The sequence below is a fragment of the Cupressus sempervirens genome, chromosome 3 (assembly GCF_028749045.1).
Source record: "Cupressus sempervirens isolate cs-2001-9-10 chromosome 3, ASM2874904v1, whole genome shotgun sequence".
Lineage (NCBI taxonomy): Eukaryota > Viridiplantae > Streptophyta > Pinopsida > Cupressales > Cupressaceae > Cupressus > Cupressus sempervirens.
Genome location: NC_143120.1, coordinates 151,090,197 through 151,112,463, shown reverse-complemented (window position 1 = coordinate 151,112,463; position 22,267 = coordinate 151,090,197). Strand labels below are relative to the sequence as shown.

At 34.8% G+C, this 22,267-nt stretch overlaps 1 protein-coding gene across 2 annotated transcripts in view; it reads left to right on the top strand.

Moving 5' to 3' along the window:
• The window catches only part of LOC149565205 (uncharacterized), a 321,656-nt gene that overhangs the window by 184,669 nt on the left and 114,720 nt on the right, over positions 1-22,267 (top strand). For both annotated transcript variants that reach the window (XR_016362018.1, XM_089818752.1), the window contains exons 9-12: positions 19,314-19,407; positions 19,502-19,558; positions 19,736-19,870; positions 20,296-20,364. Coding sequence is in view for 1 of the 2 variants with exons in the window: in XM_089818752.1 (XP_089674878.1) it covers positions 19,314-19,407; positions 19,502-19,558; positions 19,736-19,870; positions 20,296-20,364 (355 nt within the window). In the remaining variant the exon portion in view is untranslated. The remainder of the gene's footprint in view (positions 1-19,313; positions 19,408-19,501; positions 19,559-19,735; positions 19,871-20,295; positions 20,365-22,267) is intronic.

Sequence of the window (22,267 nt, the reverse complement as noted above, 5' to 3'; positions counted from 1 at the left end):
TCAGTAATTGTCATGCAGCCGATGGACCCCTTTGGGAAGGTTCTTCGGAAAGTATTTATACACCCTTTTGGGTCATTGTAAATCATCATCTGTATGTAATCTCTTGGCATATGCGAATAATACAAGGAGTTCTGCTGTTCTTATCTATTGTCTGTATGCATTATAGTACGGTAAACATACTTTTTCATTCATATTACCATTTAGGTGATTTTCTGTATCATCTATCATAGGCTGAATTTGAGAGGGCTGGAATAAACCAAATTAATATTCTGAAAGGGGAAGTGAGTTGATGATTATGGCTTGTTATGGTATCCAAATAAACCTATGGAAAGTCTACCAAACATGTCCTCTATGCTGCTTGGTCTCTGCAAAAAATGGTGGGGGATTTAAAAAAGCCAAGTATAAGATCTTATCTACGTAGAGAGCAGTTCCCACAGTGTTCAATCTGTTTCTTCTGAAATGGTTACAAGCCTTCTCATCACATAACTGTGAAAGTAAAAAAATTGGGATGTCTTATGCAAACAAAGTTTATGCAACTTATTCGTGAAACCATGGTCTGTGTATAAGACCAGGTGTCATATCAGTATTATCTCTGGTTATAAAGGTGCAGAACCCTGTCATTAGTGAAGGTACATTGCACACCTTTTTTTTGGGTGCAATTTCTGTTTATAATAAGCATTCAAAATATACTTAAAACATAAAATTCTAAATGTGCACAGGATCTCTGATAGAGTGATATATACAATATTCCAGTATTACCTTACTGAAGATCTGATGTGAACAAAATATACTTGAAGATAGTATCTCAATATATATGCGAATATGTATATATACCTGTGAACAATTTAATATATCAAAATATATATATATATATATATATATATATATATATATATATATATATATGTATATATATGACTGAACTTGAGATGACTGAATGCTAAAGACTGAGATTTTAAATCACTGCTGCAGATACTTGTGATATTATTTTTTCAGATGTCTTTCTCTACAGCAGCGATAGTGATACACACACACACACACACACACACAAAGGTTGGGGTCAGGTCTATGTAGAGACGTGACCCTGCGTAGGGTCATGTCCATACATGGACCTAACCACAACTAATCCTTAACTTAAATGCTCGTTCCTTGACTTAAAGGTCCGTTGGTTCATTCTGTCCATAGTAATGCAGACTATATGATGCCCAACAAGAATAAAAGGAAAGCTAGGTGATAATAAGTAATCTTGATATATATATATATATATATATATATATATATATATATATATATATATATATATATTACATAAATTTATTACAATTACATATACTTAATCTTATATGTGCTTCAATTCGAAATAAGCTACATTTTAACACTCCCTCTTAGCGAGAGAGAAGTGAATCAACAAAAGAACTTATATTCTCTTGATACGTGCATTGGCATCAACCTCATAGATGCCTATTAGGGAGAACAAGAATCTGATTTCCGACACTCTAGGACATCAACTTAATGTAGTCTATTAGATAACAATAAATCACAATGTCACAATCTATATCATGACAAATATCATAATCTTCGACACTCCGGGCCAACAACTTAATGAAGTCTAATCTTGATGCATTCGTTGTCATGACTTCCGGTACCTTGAGACAACAATTTAATGAAGTCTGTCACGACAACAGGTCAAACTATTGATAAGATCGTTACCTTACAATTGCTACCTTCTAATTAGATATATGAATGAAAAATTTTCACCTTTCATGACATATTATACAATATGAAATAGTAACTCTTTAAACATAAAAAATGAATATTCATATATATTACAACAATTTAAACCGAGATTCATTCGTAGGAGTTACAATCACACTTGAGTCATCCCAAGTTTACCTTTAAAGTGCTCCAATTTAGGCATTAGAAAGAGGTTTAGTAAGTACATCGACAGTTTGCTCATTAGTGCTGATGTATTCTATCTTGAGAACATCTCTGTCTACCATATCTCTAATATAATGATAAGGAATCTCAATATGCTTGGATTGGTTGTGGAAAACTGGATTTACTGATAGCTTAATACAACTCTAATTGTCACAATGTATAACTGTAGGTTTTAAGGGTGTCCCAAATAGTCCAACTAGCAACTTCTTTAACCATACCTCTTCTTTGGCTCCCACGGTGGCAGCTATATATTTTGCTTCTATAGAACTTAAGGTGACAGATGATTGTTTTCTGCTAAACCAAGATATCATAGCTGAACCAAGGCTAAAACAACATCTTGTAGTGCTTTTACAATCAATAGCGCTATTGGCCCAGTTAGAATCTGAGTACCTAACTTGATCATATTTAAGACCAAATCTAGTCGTACCATGTAAATATCATAAGACGTGCTTCACTGCCATGAGGTGGATGTTGTAGGTTTCACACATGAACTGACTTAATGTATTGGTTGCATAACAAATATCAGGACGGATATTCACAAGGTACATTAGTGATCTGATTATTTGCCTATAGTAAGTAGGATCAATAGGTTTAGATTTGACTCTGTCATTTTTAAGCTTGTGAAGATTTGTTTCCCTTGGTGTAGTCAAAGGCTTACAATTCATCATTCCAGATTTGCTCAAGATGTCTACCGTGTATTTTCCTTTAAGAAAATGTAGTTTTCCTTTTGCCATACTTCTAGACCTAAGAAGTAATGTAGAAGTCCAAGATCTTTCATGTCGAATTCATTTTCTAGATTCTATTTGCATTTTGCTATAAGATGGTCTTCACCTATTATTAGTAAGTCATTAACATATAATATGAGAATAATCATATCACCATTAGATAGTTTGAAATATATATTAGGATTAGCTTCATTTTTGGAGTATCCTAGTTTAGAGAGATAACTGTCTATGCTTTTGTACCATACCCTGGAGGCTTGTTTAAGACCATAGAATGCCTTCTTTAATTTGCACACAGTTATTTTTGTCATGAGTAGCATATCCCTTGGGTTGTTCTAAATACACTTTTTTGACAACACCATTTAGAAATGCTTTCTTAACGCCCATTTGATGTATCTTCCACCTTTTAGATGCTGCAATGGGTATAATGGTTTTGACAAAAGTGTATCAAGCAACTAGAGCAAATGTCTCTTCATAATCAATTCCAGCTTTCTAAGAAAATCCTCGAGCTACGAATTTGGCTTTGTGTTTTTCAATACTACCATGTGGTGCAAGTCTGGTTTTGAATAACCATTTGGAGGAGACAACATATTTATCCTAAGGTCTAGGTACAACGTCCCATACATCATTTTTTAATATAGATTGATGTTCTTCAATCATTGCATCTTTCCAGGGTTGATATTTTCTTCAACATTTGATGGTTCTGATTTGATGAGTTCGGATACTAGAGCAACATAGCATGAATGGCTTCTCGTTTTCTTGGTTTCTTTGAAGACTTCATCAGGTTCTACTTTGTTTTCTTCTATCATCTTTCTTGCCCAAAGTGACCTCTTCTTATTGTTAGGGTTTTCAGTATTGTTTGTATTAGAATGATCTTCAAAACCACTCTCCCTTTGAATCTCAACTATGGGATTCTCATTTGCTTCAGTAGTTGATTTTATGTTTGAATTGTCAGTGTTCTTAGAAAGGTTATAAGTAGTATCTTCTTCAAATTTTACATCTCTACTGATTTCAATAGTTCTCTGTCTAGGAATGCAAACCTTGTAACTTTTGGAGGATTCGCTATACTTTATAAATATACCTTCCTTCCTAGATGGTCCTAGTTTAGTTCTCTTTTCTTTCAGAATATGAATATATATGGGACATCCAAAAATCCTTAGTTGACTTAAATCTGGCTTGTTTCTTGTAAATACTTTTTCAGGGGTTATGTTCTCTAAGATTGAATGAGGACATCTATTTTGAATGTAAATTGCGGCATTAGAGGCTTCAGCTCAAAATGATACGTGAAGGTTTTGGTCATGCATCATGGCTTTGGTAGATTCTATAATAGATCTATTTTTCCTTTTCACTACTGCATTTTGTTGAGGATTATATGGTATAGAAAACTCCCTCTTAATCCTGACAGAGGTGCAAAATTCTTTAAAGTTTTCAAAAATGTATTCATCCCCATTGTCTGATCTTAGTGTTTTGATTTTCTTTCCAGTTTGATTTTCAACTTATGCTTTAAACCCTTTGAATTTGGATAATACTTCATTTGATTATTTAAGTTTTAGGAAGTAAATCTAGGTTTCCCTAGAGAAATCATCTATAAAAATTACATAATTCAAGCACCCATTTAGGGAAGGAACTGCCATAGGGCCACACAGGTCAGCGTGAATAAGTTCAAGTACGGTCTTGGATTTATGTTCACTTTTGGGAAATGATCCTTTGGTATTTTTTCCTAATGCGCATCCCTTGCATTTTCCAAAATGATCAGCTTTTAGTCTAGGTAAACCTGTTACAATCTTTTCTATAGATGGTAGGGCATGAAAATGAAGATGGCCAAGTCTTCTATGCTAGATTTCACTTGAGTTTGAAACTTCATAGTTTGATGCTAGGTTTTAATGATTACTAAGTTTGTACATTCTTTTCTGTAGATGGCAAGGCATGAAAATGAAGATGGCCAAGTCTTCTATACCAGATTTCATTTGAGTTTGAAACTTCATAGTTTGATGCTAGGTTTTGATGATTACTAAGTTTGTACAAGCTTCCATCTTTGAAACCAATGGTGATTGCCTTCTTAATATTAGAGTACTTAGGCCAAGATATAACTTTATGTTCTTGAAATGTGATATGGTACCCTTGATCTGCTAGGCCTGAGATTGAGACCAAATTTTTTTTATGCCAAGTACAAATAATACATCTTTTAGTTGAAGAGTGACTCTGGTTATAGTTATATTGAGCATACTTTAATTCCCTTTACTCGATATGTAGAGTTATCCCCTATTGTTACTTCTTCAATGGAATGACTTTCAAAAGTTTCAAATTTGTCTTTGAATTCGGTTATATGACTAGATGCACTACTGTCTATTATCCAAGTGTTTGTGTTGGTATTTAACTCACTTGATAGAGCTCGAAAGAATGCTAAATTTTTATCCTTTACTTCTACTAGGGCAGCTTGGATTTTCTTCCTTTTCGGGAAGACTTTGTGAGTGTGACCAAATTTGTCACATTTGAAGCATTGTGCTTTAGACCAGTCTCTTTTTTTGTATGTTTGATTTCCTTTTCCTCTTTTCCTTTTGAATTGACCCTTCTTTCCGTTAAACTAATTCCTCTTGAAATCAGTATTGATTCTTCATGTGTACAATCGTTCTTAAGTTGATCGAACTTTGGCAATTCAGGTCTAAAGCTGATTCCACAAATAAAAGTTTCCTAGGACATAGGTAACCCTTTAAGGGCTATTAGAGATATTTCTTTGTCATCTACTTGATTTTCGATGGTTGCAAGTTGGTCTTTTAATTCTGCAATTCTCAAGAAATAAGACGTAATAGTCTCTCCATTGTTCATTTTGATATAAAGTAGTTGTTTCAAGTTGAGAAATTTGTTGGTGTTATTGGTTTCAAATGTGATTTTAATAGTCATGAACATTTAATAGGCAGTTTTGAGATTTGATATAGATGGAAGTATGTTATCTTTAATAGAATCTATGATAATCTTCATGGTTTTATTATTATGCCTTTCCCAGTTTGATTTGGTTGGATCATTTTTAGGCATTTTGTTACCTTCTTCCACATACCCTTCTAAGTCAAGTTCTCATAAAATAATCATAATTCGAATTTTCCATGAAATTTTTTTTGAAGCACCTTCAAGTCTATCTTCTAGTCTTACGTGGTTCACCATGATTTTAATCTGAAGCTTTGATGATAACTGAGTATCAATGCTCTATCAATTTGGCTCTGATACCATGTAAATGTGCACAAAATCCCTGATAGAGTGATATATATTATATACAATATTTTGATAATACCTTACTGAAGATTTCATGTGAAGAAAAAATACTTGAAAGTTGAATATAATATGTCAATATTTACATATTTTTGGAAATATAAGAGAAGTAACTGAGAGGGGAGGGGTGAATTAGTTACCACTAAAACAATTCCAAATCCCTTAGATGTCAATACGAACTTCTTATTAACTCAAATCCTTGCACAACTCGGTTAGAACTAGATATTCATTGTAACTCGGTTAACAAAGCAATCTTGAGATATTAATGTATATTAACCTTTAGTAACTTAGTTGTAGAAAGATAAAGCAGTAAGCAAATAACATGAACACATGAGACACATAGATTTAACGTGGAAAGCCACTTTGGGAAATCCACCAATGCAACTAGTTACAACTTTTCACTCTTATGAAGTGAGCCTTGTTAGGAGCCAACCTTACTAAAGGTTACAAAACACACTATTAGGTGTGACCTTGTTAAAAGATTCAAATCACCCTATTAGAAGTGGCCTTGTCAGAGGTCTTAAGACACTTCAATCTAGAAATGCCAACTTGTTAGAGAATTTACAAGAATGATTGTTAAGTCAACTTTGTTAAGAGATTTTCTTCACTTGCTACAATTGTTAGGGAGTAACAATGATAGACCTGATTAATGAAGCAACTAATTTGTAGATTCAGATCGCTGTTCTGGTTTATCCTCTGGATCCTCCCTGATTAGAATGTTCTTTTCAACTCTTTGGTTGTTCAACTCTTAATCAAATATCCTTCTTCATTCGCATCTTATCTTCTTCCACTTCTTCATTTGTCAATCCACAACTTGACATTTCATATATATGAAAGCCAATGTCAAGTCGGCTTGAATACCTTTACAAATAAACAATTAACATCCACTAAGTCGGCTTAGAAAAACAAAATAATAAACAAAACTGTTCTACTATAGGTCAGTTGATATTGAAACTGGGTCACTTGGTTACCACTGAGTTCCTTAGTAACCAACCTGACGCGGCTTACACTAAATCCCCTTGGTAACGGACCTGACTAGATTAACACGTGAGTCCTTAAATGACCGACTTAATTCGGTTTGCACTTGATCACTGAACTTTTGCTTGGCTGATACTAGAGTCTTTTGAGCTCGGTTATTACTAGCAGTGCTCGGTTAAAGTTTAACATCAGTGACATTATACAATTGAATAATTGTTTTCAACAATCTCCCTCTTTGGCATTGATGGCAGTGTTATAAGCAAATGAAACTTATAGCAATCAAAATGATTTATAAAATTTTAATAATGTCCTTAGTTTCATTCTGATTCTTCATCCATGAGAACTCCCTCTGACATCTTAACTTCAGACTCCATCTAATCAAGTTCTCCCTCAATTCTTTTGATATGAACATAACATATTCAGTATCTCTTTCTTTGACATCAAATGTGAAAGACTTTATAGAATGTGTTTATAATGTACCTAATGTATTGATTCATTTGCAGTGAGCTCTGACTTCTTTGCATCAACTTGATAGATCTTCAATGTAGTTAGGTTGATGCATCACTAATATGTTCTCTAGTGAGCATCAGATGGGGGAATAACCCCTAGCTTTCGTCTAAGATAAAAAAATGCATCCTTAGGTAATGGTTTAATATATCAGCAACTTGCTCCTTTGTGTTCACATATACCAATCTAACCTCTTTACCTTGAACTAATTCTCTCAGAAAATGATACTTGATTGCAATTTGCTTTGGTTTAGAGTGCATCACTGGATTTTTGGATATGTTGATTGCACTTGTGTTATCACAGTAGATAACCACTAGGTCCTTGATTTCTTCTTTTATTCCTAACAATAGTTGCTTGATCCAGACTATGTTTGAACAATTAAGTGCTGTAGCAACATATTCTGCCTGTGTTGTAGGTTGAGAGATGCAATTTTGCTTCTTACTGCTCATTGACACTATCTTCTTTCCAAGAAAGAATGCTTCTCCATTGGTGCTTTTTCTGTCATTAACGCTTTCGGCCCAATCTGCATCAGTAAAGACTTTCGACTTAACGTTTCCTCCTTGCTTGTACCATATACCATAGTCTGGAGTACTATGTTAAGAGATTTCTTCACTGCTACAATTGTTAGAGAGTAACAATGATTGATCTGATTAATGAAGCAACTGATTTGCAAATTCAGATCGCTGTTCTGGTTTATCCTCCGGATCCTCCCTGATCAGAATGTTCTTTGCAACTCTTTGGCTGTTTTGCTCTTAATTAGATATCCTTCTTTATTCGCATCTTATCTTCTTGCACTTGTTCATTTGTCAATCCACAACATGACCTTTCATATAGATGAAACCCAATGTCAAGTCGGCTTGAATACCCTTACAAATAAACAATTAACATCCACTAAGTTGGCTTAGGAAAACAAAATAATAAACAAAGCTGTTCTATTGTAGGTCGGCTGATATTGAAACCAGGGCACTCTGTTACCACTGAGTTCCTTGGTAACCGACCTGACGCGGCTTACACTAAACCCCCTTAGTAACCGATCTGACTCAGTTAACACTTGTGTCTTTCAATGACCGACTTAACTCGGTTTGCATTTGATCACTGAACTTTTTCTTGACTGCTACTAGAGTCTTCTGAGCTTGGTTACTACTAGCAATGCTCGGTTAAAGTCTAACATCAATGGCAATGTACAATTGAATAATTGTTTTCAACAATCCCCCTCTTTGGCATTGATGGCAGCACATGTCATAAGCAAATGAAACCTAGAGCAATCAAAATGATTTATAAGATTTTATAATGTTCTTAGTTTTATTTTGATTTTTCATCCATGAGAACTTCTTCTGACATCTTAACTTCATACTCCATCTGATCAAGTTCTCCCACAATTCTTTTGATATGAACATGACATATTCAATATCTCTCTCTTTGACATCAAATGCCAAAGAATTTATAGAATGCATTTATAATGTACCCGATGTACTGATTTATATGCAATGAGCTCTGACTTCTTTGCATCAACTTGATAGATCTTCAATGTAGTTAGGTTGATGCATCACTAATCTGTACTCTAGTGAGCATTAGATAGGGGAATGACCCCTAGCTTTTCCCTGAGATAAAAAAAAATACATCCTTAGGTAATGGTTTGGTAAATATATCAACAATCTGCTCTTTTGTGTTCACATATTCCAATCTAACCTCTTTATCTTGAACTAATTCTTTCAGAAAATGATACTTGATTGCAATGTGTTTTGGTTTAGAGTGCATCACTGGATTTTTGGATATGTTGATTGCACTTGTGTTATCACAGTAGATAACCACTAGGTCCTTGATTTCTTCTTTTATTTGTAACAATAGTTGCTTGATCTAGACTATGTTGGAACAATTAAGTTCTGTAGCAACATATTCTGCCTTTGCTGTAGACTGTGAGATGCAATTTTTCTTGTTATTGGTCCATTACACTAGCCTTTTTCCCAAGAAAGAATGCTCCTCTACTAGTGCTTTTTCTGTCATTAATGCTTCTAGCCCAATCTGCATCAGTAAAGACTTTCAACTCAAGGTTTCTTCCTTGCTTGTGCCATATACCATAGTCTGGAGTACCTTTTAGATATCTCGTAATTCTTTTGACTGCCATCATATGATTTTCTCTGACGTTTGCATAAAACCTTTGAACTATACCAATTGCTAATGCAATATCAGGTCTTGTGTGAACAATATATTGAAGTTTCCTAGTTTCCCAATCATAGATCTGTAGGTAGTTTGATTTACATCTTTTGAATCATCATTCTTGGATAGTTTATGTCGAGTAGACATAGGTGTTCCAACTGGTTTGGAATCTTCCATTTTGATGGTCTTCAATATCTCCTTGATATATTTTGATTGAGTAAGGTAAATTCCATCCTTCATTTGATGAACATGCAAACCAACAAAGAATTTTATTTGTCCAAGCATTGACATTTCAAATTCTTTCCTCAGTTCTTCAGAGAATGAGTTACATAAGTCATCATGACATGTGAATAATATATCATCCCCAAATAATTCTGCTAACAATATCTTTTTTTGTGGTTCCTTTAATATACACACTATTATAATCATTGGTTCTCTGAAAACCAATCTTTACCAGATATCCATGTAGCCTCTCATACCATGCTCTAGGAGCTTGTTTCAGATCATACAAGCTTTGTGTAACTTACAAACCATGTCTCTTTTACTTGGACCAATGAAACCTTCAGGCTGGTCAATGTAAACTTCTTCCTCTAGAATTCCATTTAAGAGAGCTGATTTTACATCCATTTGATACACTTTGAATCCTTTGAATGCAACATATGCAAGTAGTGTTCTAACCCCTTCAACTCTAGCAATAGGAGCAAATGATTCTCCATATCTATACCTTCTTTTTGAGCATATCCTTTATACACTAGCTTTCCCTTATTTCTTAAGACTTCACCATTTTCATTCAATTTGTTTCTAAATACCCACTTTGTACCAATTACATTTTTATCCTTGGGTCTAGGAACAAGAGTCTAGGTATTGTTCCTTTCAATTTGCTCAATCTCTTCATTCATTGCCTGTATCCAACTTTCATTATTCAATGAATCTTTAACAGTTCTAGGTTCAAATTCAGTAAGTAGACATGTAACTTTTAGTTTGTGGCTTGTCATTGTGCCTTCTATCTGATCTCCAATTATTTGCTTAGGTGCATGATGCCTTTTGATATATCTATCAAGTACAGGTTCCTTTCTTATAGATTCTGGACTTGTTTCACTTGGTTCACCATGCTCAAAGGTTCTATGAAACTCTAAACTATGCTCTGTTTCATCTGTTTGACGCTTGGGTTCCTCTTTGTAGGACTCGATTCGAACTGTCTCCAACTCAGGTTGCTTTGGCTACAACTTAGGTTGCATTGGCTAAAACTCGAGTTGAACTATAGACATAGGTGACTTTTGTGGTGATGACTGCGTGAGTGATGCTATCTGTTGTTTCCCAATCACATTTTCTTGTACCTTTGGTAAAGTATCAAACTCAAAGTAAACAAAATTTTTGTAGCTTCAAGTTCCTTGTTTCTTTGTTCTTCACTTTTTTCTACAAACACATCAATTTTTACATGTACACTTTCTATAACTTTGTGAGTAGCAAGATTCAAACATTTATATGCTTTGCTCTTGTTGGAAGATCTTAGAAATATGCCTTCATCACCTTTTGCATCAAATTTTCCTTTTCTTGTCACTTTCAAGATATAACATTTGCTTCCAAATACTTTGAAATAATAGACAATAGGTTTGTAGACATACCATAATTGTTAAGGTGTATGATCTATACTTGTCTTCAGTTGAACTCGGTTCAAGGTATGAACTTTTGTGCTGATTGCTTCTTTCCAGTATTTGGATGCAACATTTTTCTCTATCATCAGTGTTCTTGCACAATCCATGATGGATCTATTCCTTCTTTTTGCTATGCCATTCTGTTGAGGTGTACCAAGTGTAGATACCTTTTTTTTGATTCCTCTTTCATTATAGAATTCATTGAATTCATTAGGGATGAATTCTCCTCTTCTATCTCACCTTAGACATTTTAAATTCCTCCTTGTTTCTTTTTCAACTCTAGCCAGATATCACTTGAACTTTTGAAAAGCTTCAGATTTATCCTTCAAGTACATTACTGTCATCATCCTAGAATAATCATCAATAACCAAAATGAAATATTTATCTCCACTATAGCTTTCTATGCCTATTGGTCCACAAATATCTGTATGAACTAGTTCCAAGACTTTTTTAGTATTGTAATTCTTACTTTTGAAGCTAATTTTACCCATCTTTCCAAGCTGACATTATTTGCATATGGCCATTTTAGGTTTCTTCAGATTTGAAATACCTCTTAGTCTTCTGTTCTTACTTATTGTAACCAACTTGTCAAAGTTTACATGACACATTCTTTTATGCCATGGCCAACTTTTCTCTACTCATGCCAAAAAGCATGAACTTTTAGTGAGATCTAGATAGAATAGATTACCTTTTGTTTGATTGCCAGTTCGAACTAGGTTTCCTTTACCATCCAAAAGCCTAGCCTTCCCGTTCATGAATTGTACCTTGAATTCAATGTTGTTCAGCTGTGCCACACTTACAAGATTGTGGCTTAGTCCTTTAACCCAGTAAGCATTGTCACATTTGAGCTCACTAGTTAATGCAATGCATCCTTTTCCCCTCACATAACATGGTTCATTGTTTCCAAACTTAACACTTCCACCTGCATAGTGCTCCAAGTGTTCAAACTTAGTTTTATCAACAGTGATGTAATGAGAACAACCACTATTTATTATCCGTGTGTCATTTTTGCTAACATGAGAAATAAGTGCCACCTTTTCATTATCCTCATCCTCTGACTCGTACTTAATGGCAATATACACCATTTCATCTTCATCATCACTGTCAGAATCTTTAGCAATATAACAAGATTTTTTACCTTTATCTTTGTAGTCTTTGTAGCTTTTGAAATCTTTCTCTCCTTTGAACTTGTTGAATTTTCTGTCACCTTTGCTTTCCTTATTTGGACACCTTGTAGCAATGTGACCAACTTCCTCATAAGAGAAACAAATTAATAAAATTTTACCTTTATATTTACCTTTGCCTTTTGGTAGCCTTCTTGCAAGTAGGGCTTCAATAGTTTCAAGGTCATCATCTGATTCTTCTTCTTCTTCACTATCAGATTATTTGCCTTTTGAGTTTCTGTCATGTCCCCTTCTCAGCACAAGTAAGTTGGACGCCAGTTAATTTATCTCCACATTCGGATAGATTAATGACATTATTCTAACAGGATGTCTACCAGTCACAATGAGATTTAATTTAATTTATTTCAGAACTTTATTAAAGTGTGTGGAATTAAGTCATTTTAATGTTATAAAGTTATTTACTTTATAAAATGACTTTAAGTGACTATAGGACGAAAATGAAGTTTTAATCCCACATTCTTTGCTCCTTGTGTTTTCCCTCACTTTGAGGCTATAAAATAGAGCTTGTATTGGGACTAATGAACATAGAAGAATTTATAAAAGAAATATTGTGAGTTCTGGTTGCTTAAATGTGACTGGTTGAACCTTGAGGACGAAAACCCTCAAGTCTGAAATTCTCTAAGAAGGTTGGACGTCACCCTAATCTTCTTTCTAGTCAGCATTATACAGGTTGGGGAAGAAATCGGCAAGGCAGTAAAAATTTTAGTGGAACAGGCTGTGGGAGGTAAGGAAATCTGAGCCAGTTGAATATTCCGTAATCTGTAGGTTTTCTTGCAAATCTGAGTTTCCAGTTGACTGTTCTTATTGGAGAACTAAATCTGGGTGTAGTAATCAAGAGGAATTTGTGGAGTCCCTGTCATTTTTTTTTTCTACCTTGGTCGGCATATTGGGAACTACCACGCCTTATCTCTTAACAGAACTACATTGGTATTGCATGGACGAATAGAGTACTGCTTTCACAATAGTTGGAATACTAGTTACAAGTTGAGAACGCATACAGTTGCATAGTCGGCTTGGAGAATAAACGTGCCTTAAATCTAAGGATGCCACGGGTTGCTTCTAAACACATCTAGGAATAATACAGTGGGTATCCATGTGCAGATAGACTGGGTACGAGTTGAATGTTTCGCATTTCGAGCATATAATTCACCTCATCTTGGTCGGCTTCCTCATTTTGTCTAGCATTTGATATTCTTGAAGTCGGGTTTCGGCTTACAGGTTACCAGGAGGGCAGAGGGTGTGAATGTACTGATTGACAACAGCATAGCACGAGATTCCAAGAAGCTAGGCCCGTGGCACTATAGAAGGCAGTCCCACCTCGTGTTCAAGAGTTCGTGGTTACATTGTATTGGCTGGGAACGTGTAACGACCATGACAAACATTACATAAATAGTTCCAGGTTTGGCCATTGCCAAATTTTGATTTTATTTGTAGACTCAGCTTAGTACAGTTAGAAGTCTAACAATTAGTTTCCCTTACTGTTGAAGTACATATTTTGATAAATAGAACTATTTAAAGGGCATTCCTGAGCTTGCACCATATGTTTGACAAAATTCCAATATATATATATATGTATTCTTGGAATTGTTAAATTCTGGAACTCATCACAGGGATATACTTTGTAATGTCATTTAATCTTGTAATTGAACTGTTTGACTAAATTTCTTCATTCCTAGATCAGTAGTTTGTATTAAGAAAGTTCAGTGAGATTATAACAACGGTATCAGAACTTTTTCCCAGGCTGCTTATCAACTTTTTGAATTAATGCCATTTATTAAACATTCAGCATTTATGAGAAAAAATTAAGTGCAGAATATTATAGTTTCCTCCCTTTCTACCAAGAGTTAGTTTGGCTTTGAATGCTGATTCTTTGTTCTGAAATCTAGGAAGATAGTTATCAATGTTATCCAACTCAAAAGTTGTTAACCTTGCCACTAGTGCATCCAAAGTCGTATCATTTTTGTGGTCACATCTCATCTCTTGAATAGCTGAAACTCTAATTGCATAAATAGGAAGAAGCATTCTTAATACCTTGCTGACTACTGTCACATCATCTATTGTTCCTCCTGCAGCTCTGATTGCACTCACACTTGCTTTGATTCTTTCATTGTATTTGGCGATGTTTTCATCTTCTCTTAATCTCATTTGATCAAATTGGCCTCTTAGACTTTCTGCTTTGGCTCTCTTCACATTTTCATCTTCTCCTTAGATCTTTTCCATCTTGTTCCACATTTCATGAGCAGTAGGACAATCTTTGACTTCATTAAATTTAGAATAATTGAGAGCAGAAGCAATGTCAATCATCATTGTGTTGTAATTCTTTTTTGTCTACCATCTCATCCACAATCAAAGGATCAGGAGGTGTCACATACTAGTTCTCCAAGAAGCTTAGGCCTGTATCTCCATTGGTTCCCAAATGCAGCTTAATGAGTTCCTGCCATGCTTTGAAGTTGTCTCTATTCAACTTAAGAATCTCTCTTCTGCAAGACATCTTAATCTTTAGCTTAGGTCCTTGAAACCTTTTCTACAAGCACCAACAACTCTAATACCAATTGTTGGAAATATAAGAGGAGTAACTGAGAGGGAGGGGTGTATTAGTTAACACTAAAACAATTCCAAATCCCTTAGATGTCAATACAAATTTCTTATTAACTCAAATCCTTGCACAACTTGGTTAGAACTAGATATTTACTGTACTTCGGTTAACAAAGCACTCTCAAGATATTAATTTGTATTAACCCTTAGTAACTTAGTTGCAGAAAGATAAAGCAGTAAGCAAATAACATGAATATATGAGACACCAAGATTTAACATGGATACCCAATTTGGGAAAATCACCAATACAAATAGTTACAACTTTTCATTGTTTTGAAGTGAACCTTGTTAGGAGCCAACCCTATTATAGATTCGAATCACCCTGTTAGGAGTGGCCTTGTTAGAGCTCTTAAGACACTTCAATCTAGAAATGCCACCTTTGTTAAGAGATTTCTTCACTGCTACAATTGTTAGAGAGTAACAATGATTGACTTGATTAGTGAAGCAATTGATTTACAGATTCAGATCGCTGCTCTGGTTTATCCTTTGAATCCTCGCTGATTAGAATGTTCTTTGCAGCTATTTTGATGTTCTACTCTTAATTAGATATCCTTCTTTATTTGCATCTTATCTTCTTCCACTTTTTCATTATTTCAATCCACAACTTGACCTTCATATATATGAAACCCAATGTCAAGTCGGCTTGAATGCCCTTTCAAATAAACAATTAACATCCACTAAGTTGGCTTACAAAAATAAAATAATGAACAAAACTATTCTGTTGTAGGTCGACTGATATTGAAATTGGGTCACTCAGTTACCATTGAGTTTCTTGGTAACTGACTTGACTCGGCTTACACTGAACCCCTTTGGTAACTGACTTGACTCCATTAACACTTGAATCCTTCAACGACTGACCTATCTTGGTTTGCACTTGATCATTGAACTTTTGCTCGGCTGATACTGGAGTCTTCTGGGCTCGATTACTACTGGTAGTGCTCGGTTAAAGTGTAACATTTGTGTGACATCAATGAAAATATACAATTGAATAATTGTTTTTGTTGCTGGTAAATTCTATATTGTAGCCGAAAGGTAGAATTGTATCCGAAAGGGTACGTGACGGTTTTGTCACCCTTTGGGAAAGTATATGTACACCATTCGGAAGGGACTTTGGACCATCATCATAATCATATTGTAAGCATTGGATTGCATATTGCATAAATGAATAAAGTATCTGTTCTATGTCATATCTTACTGTCAACATATATAGCTGTGAACAATTTAATATATCAAAACATATATATGACTCTAAACTTGAGATGACTGAATGCTAAAGACTTAGATTCTAAATCATTGCTGTAGATACTTGAGATTTTTTTTTTTGATGTCTTTGTCTACAGCAGCGATATATATATATATATATATAATGCTTTTTTTTAATGTCTTTCTTTACAGCAGCAATATATATATATATGTAATAAGGCTGGGATCAGGTCTACGTAGAGACATGACCCTACATGGCTTATGGCCACGTAGGGTCATGTCCCTATGTGGACCTAACCACAACTAATCCTTAACTGAAATGCGCGTTCCTTGACTTAAAGGCTCAACGGTTCTTTCTACCAATAGTAACATAGGCTATATGATGCTCGATAAGAATATAAGGAATGCTCAGTGAGAATAGGTAATTTTGAATATATATATATATATATATGTATGTATTTCTTTTTGGCAAGTGCTTTTGACTGGAGCTTTGAACCAGTGGGATTACATTAGTAGGGGACCCCATCCTCGATGAGAATGTGGCTGTTGAGGCCTCGACACGCCTCCTAGATACACCTATATTTATACTGCCCATCACCTTATCGCTCCAAGAAGTCTCCTTATCTCTCCATCCTAATAATGCACAGGGGACATCATAGCCTCCGTTTTCCACGCTTACCGATGGGAACACTCAATTGGGGCACAGGAGCTTCAATCTCCTTATCTCTCTGTTGCTCCTCCTCGCTCAAATAGCAACCCCCTTGAAATGTGAAGCGCCATACAGTCACCGAGCAGAGCGGTCCATCCACCACCTCACAGACACGGGCAGCAGCAGCAGACTCTCCAAACTCCACGTCAGCCAGTGGACCTACCTAGCGAGAGGGGCTGCAAGTCTCAAACCGAGGACCTCACACTTGTGAGGCTCGTGACTTTTTACCGTCACGCCGCGGGGTCATCCCCTGATTTTATATATATATACATATACACATAGAACATAATTATATATATATATATATAGGGTCTGGAACCTCTACCGGTCAAATGCTTATGCGGATCCCCTTGCCAACCCTTCTCATTTTGGCAATAAGAAATTTGATCTGTTCTACACGGGCTTGAACTGTAGATCTTCTCGGTAGAACTTATTACCAAAATGAGAAGGGTTGGCAAGGGGAGTCGCATAAGCATTTGACTGGCACATATATATATATATATATATATATATATATATATATATGTAATGTCCCCTCTTTAGTTCGACATGACATTGATCATGGATTTTGCCTATTCTAGACTCTCGTAGGCAAATGGTGTGGAGAGAGAGTCAATTCTGCGGATTAGATGGTCATATCTTGCTCTTGAAGAAGTGTTAAGAGTTTATATTTTATTATTATGTGTTATTGGGGCCTACATGTTATAATTTTAAGGTGAGTTGCACTTTTTATTTTATAAAATTACTTTATTATAAAAAGTGCATTATAATGAGATTTTATAAAGGATGTTTCTAGAAGTTCTAGAAAAAGTGCGTTATAATGAGATTTTATAAAGGATGTTTCTAGAAGTTCTAGCAACTTCTTAGAAAAGTGAATAAATAGAGGGCTGGGCCTCTCATTTTGGACATGCTTGGATTTGAGATTTCTTCTACTTCTTCCATTGTGGAGCAAATTTGTAGTCTCTTGGGTCTGCAAATTATTATTTGATTTTTGGGAACGAATCACTCCCTTGGATTGGCGACTTTGAGGGTGTGAAATATCACCTGAATTGTTGCATTTGAGGAGTTGGTAATTCAACCATCTCATTTGGACTTCATTGAGATTCAGTTATAAGAGTTTACTTTGGTTGGAATAAGGGTTTCAGTTGTGCCCTAGCTTTTGTGGATTGATTAACAGGGTTTGAAGACACAGTTGTGCATTATTTTCAGACTGCCAGTCCAGGGTTTGGACCCACGTTTTTGCTCATAACTCCTAATTGGCTTGACGAATGAATTTCATATTTTAGGGGGTTATTCAGCAACCCTAGGCGCCCAGATTTATTGCTTTTGGAGTGACAAAAAATGCTGCAATATTTTTATCTAGCAGCCGTACCAGGCCGTACCTGTACGACCCTATCAGTTGGGCAGCAGCTGCAATTTTGTGAGTCGGTTTGGGGCAGATTGTGAGGTCTTCGTGTGGCATTAATTCAGCATTCATATCCGGCAAAATTGGAGCTATTTCAGGTGCACAAACTGAAGTTTTGATTGCCAAAATATTGCATGTTATGGATTAGAACAGTCAACACTGTCATTGCATAAATAGTTATTTCCAGTCATTAATAACTGTTGTAAAAGTTCGTCATTTGCATTCCAAATCTGAACTGGGTTATTGTTCATGTCATAACATTGCATTGTCAAGAGCTTGATGTATTAGAAGTGCATAGTTGTGACAGTCTCTCATTGTAATTAGTTCTATTTGCTGTCATAAAATCATAATTGCATTGGACTTCATATTTGAGTTTCATATTGTCATAATCTGGAATTGTTGTTCATACATTATTGCCATCATATATTGAGGTTTCGTTGTACAACAATTAGTAATATTGCAGCCTTATTCGGTTACATACCAACTGTTTGACAAAATTCCTAAGTCCAGTTTGAGGGTTTCAGTGGCCTTTATAGTAAGGGTCTTTACAATATATATATATATATATATGCGAGTGTATTACAATTACATATACTTAATGTAATATGTACTTCAATTCCACTGAAGCTACATTTTAACGGAAATGTTGTTATTCATATTTGAATTAAACTAACTTTGACTTAACTCATGGGGTTTTTTGTTATGTTTCTTTTAAGAACAAGTAAATATGGTTTGAGATTTTTTTTAATGGAAAGCACAAGTGTTTGTACATTTTACGGTAAACATTAAGGTACATGTGCAGGATTATGCTATTGAGAAAATCTCAAGACTTTTAGATTTTGAAGTGAACATGCAGAAGCCTCTTTTCACTGAAATAAAGCAGAAAAAGTACATTGTTTATAAATGTCTCATTCTTGGTTGTCTTGGAACACTTTGTTCTAAAGAGATTTAAGATCATTACTTATCATTTGTTACATTGTTGTGAGGAAATTGCAGGTGTACAGTACTAGATTTAGGCTTGTCCCTTATTCAGGCCTTTGGTGAAGATGAAGTTATGACACTTTTTACTGTTGCTAAGTCAGGCTTGCAGGTTTGGACCTCTTTGAAGTTTTTCCTTGGCTTTTATAATATTTTACATCCTTTCAAAAGCTAACTATTTGTGTTGACTGCGGAGATAATAATAGGATCCCAGTGGCATAGTTCAGGAGAAAGCCTACGTGGTTTTAAACAGCATTTTCAAGGTATGAACTGAAACTGTTGTTGCACATTTTTTTACATTTTAATCCAACCCTATTGAAAATTCATTTGTTGATGTTAGGTTGATGCCATTCTTATTTTATGCATTTTATTTTCCATCAAGAGCAACAATTGATAACTACCTGAGGAGTGTTGTAGTTGTCCTGCTGATTTGAACACAGGAGCATATGCAGTTCCTTCCTAGGAAATTGCCTGAAGTGGTTGATCTCATAATTGGTGTAAAGGCATTGCATGATGTTTCCATCAGGAAGAGGCGTATGGATTGCCTGCAGCATCTAATTCTTTATATTTTGAAGGTCAGGGACTCTAGGAAGAATTTCTTTTTACTGAAACTTTATTGGCGTTATGGTTGTTAGTTGATTCATTTGATATTTTTATATCTATAGTAAAACTGATTCTGAGGTTTTGTTAATAGGCATAGTTGATGTTTTGGCCATAAGAATATTGCTTTAAATAATGTTTAATTTAGATGATGTAATGGATCTATCTGCATGTTAACATCATATCATGCTTTTTTGAGTGTTTTTTATTGTTTTTTTATAGCTTTTTCTATTTCATCTCTGTACTCATGAAGCTACAGGTCTCATATAGTGATTTACTAGTTACCATATTTAAAACTATGAAGAACATTAAACTTATCCCTATAAAGTACAGGGAACTTGTTAGTAGTCTGTAGTTTGTTCACAGCTTTATCTTATGCTACTTACTATATGGAGTGCAGGACAAAGGTGCAAGCATGGAAGATACTGTTTTGACATTCATTAGCGAGATTATACTTACATTGAAGAATGTGAGTTTTTTTATTAGTACTTACATTGAAGAATGAGTTTTTTTATTAGTTTCAGATATTTGCTAGTTATTTTTTGGAGGGCAATGCTTTAGGAATACAATTTTAAGGAACTTATCAATGGGTCTCAGGTTGTGAAGCTCCTCATATTTTGCTTGATCCCAAAATTTTAATCCTTCCCAATAATTTTTGTCTTATGTCAATTGTGGTCATAGGGGGCACTCTCTTTGAATATGTACTTTGAAATTATTAATATTGGAGTATAGCTAACAATCTTAGCATATGACGATTTAGTATTGCTTTCATATTTGAGATGGAAGAAAGATCCACATGCGACCTGCTTAGAAACCCTAGGAATGAGTAAAAACGTATCTTCTGTTATGCTGTAAGGAGTTAGGTGAAGGATCAAATAGTTAAAATATGTCAGTTGTAGGAATTAGGTTAAGTTTTATCATATAACCAGTTTCTACAATTTTTACTGGGATATATATTGGTTATAGGCTTTTAGAAAATTGTAGTAAAAATAGTCTGGAGAAAAAATTGACAAACAAAAAATAAAACGATTTTTTTGAATATTTTTGGAAAAATCTGGGAAAAGATTGGACAAATCTGAAGAAAAAGAGACAAAATCTACTTTGTTTTGAAATTTAAGGATCTCTCCACAACATAGGGATGTGGAAAGTAAATAAAATAAAGGGTTTTTTAAAGAGCACATGGTTATACTGAGGGGTGGGGGGTGAATCAGAATAATTATGAATTTTACCAATTTAAACTTTATTCATCACAGTATCAATCACTAAAATTGAAAATTAGGCACATGAGAACACAATAACACAATGTTTATGTGGAAACCCAATGCAGGAGAAAACCACAGCAAATAATTGCTTTAATATATTTCGTTCTTGTTCAATGTTTGTAACACAAACCTACTAGAGGCACCAACCTCTACAGTATCAATTACTAAAATTGAAAATTAGGCACATGAGAACACAATAACACAATGTTTATGTGGAAACCCAGTGCAGGAGAAAACCACAGCAAATAATTGCTTTAATATATCTCGTTCTCATTCAATGTTTGTAAGACAAACCTACGAGAGGCACCAACCTCTAAGTTTGCTTGCACCAACTCATTGAAAGCACCAACTCCCACAATTTGTAAGCCACAATCTACTGGAGGCACCAACCCCCACTCCATTAGAGGCACCAACCCCTCATTTAAATTTCCACCTTAACATGTTGCTCCTCCAATAGATGATGGTCTGTCCACAAATCTAATAATTTTTCCTTCCAATGTGCTATTATTATGACCATAAAAAATGCTCACAATCTCCTCACAAAACTCTTCTTATATCTGTCCAATTATTTCTCACAATATTTTCTTCAACATGCTTCATGATGCTGCTCCAAAGTCTTCTTTATCTCTATGTGGAATCCTTCTTTGCAAGGCTGATAACATATTCATAATGATGCTTGTAGCGTCTAAACGAATCTGTTTATGAAGTCTGATTGTAAACCTGCCATGAAGTGTTCAAAACTCTTCATATATGTCTGATATAATCTTCACATATATTCCCTTTGGTGTATTTTCTTGATGGTCTTGTTTCACTGTACTGTCTACTTTTTCATTTCTTATTCTCCTTTTAAATGTTGTTGCCAGTGCCAGTACATGAAATGAGACATCCTTTTGAATGGATGTCTCTCTTATTGAATGCTGCCCTTTCATAATCTAATTGATGCTTATCATAGTGAATTATACTATTAATTTCTTTTGTTTTCTTTCCTTTAATCTTTGGGTATGCAAGAGTCTTTTTTCAAAGTAAATTGTTTGCTAATAACCACTCTTTATAAAACTGAATCCTTCCATGTAATGAAGTCACACCTATTGGAGATATATTATCACACCT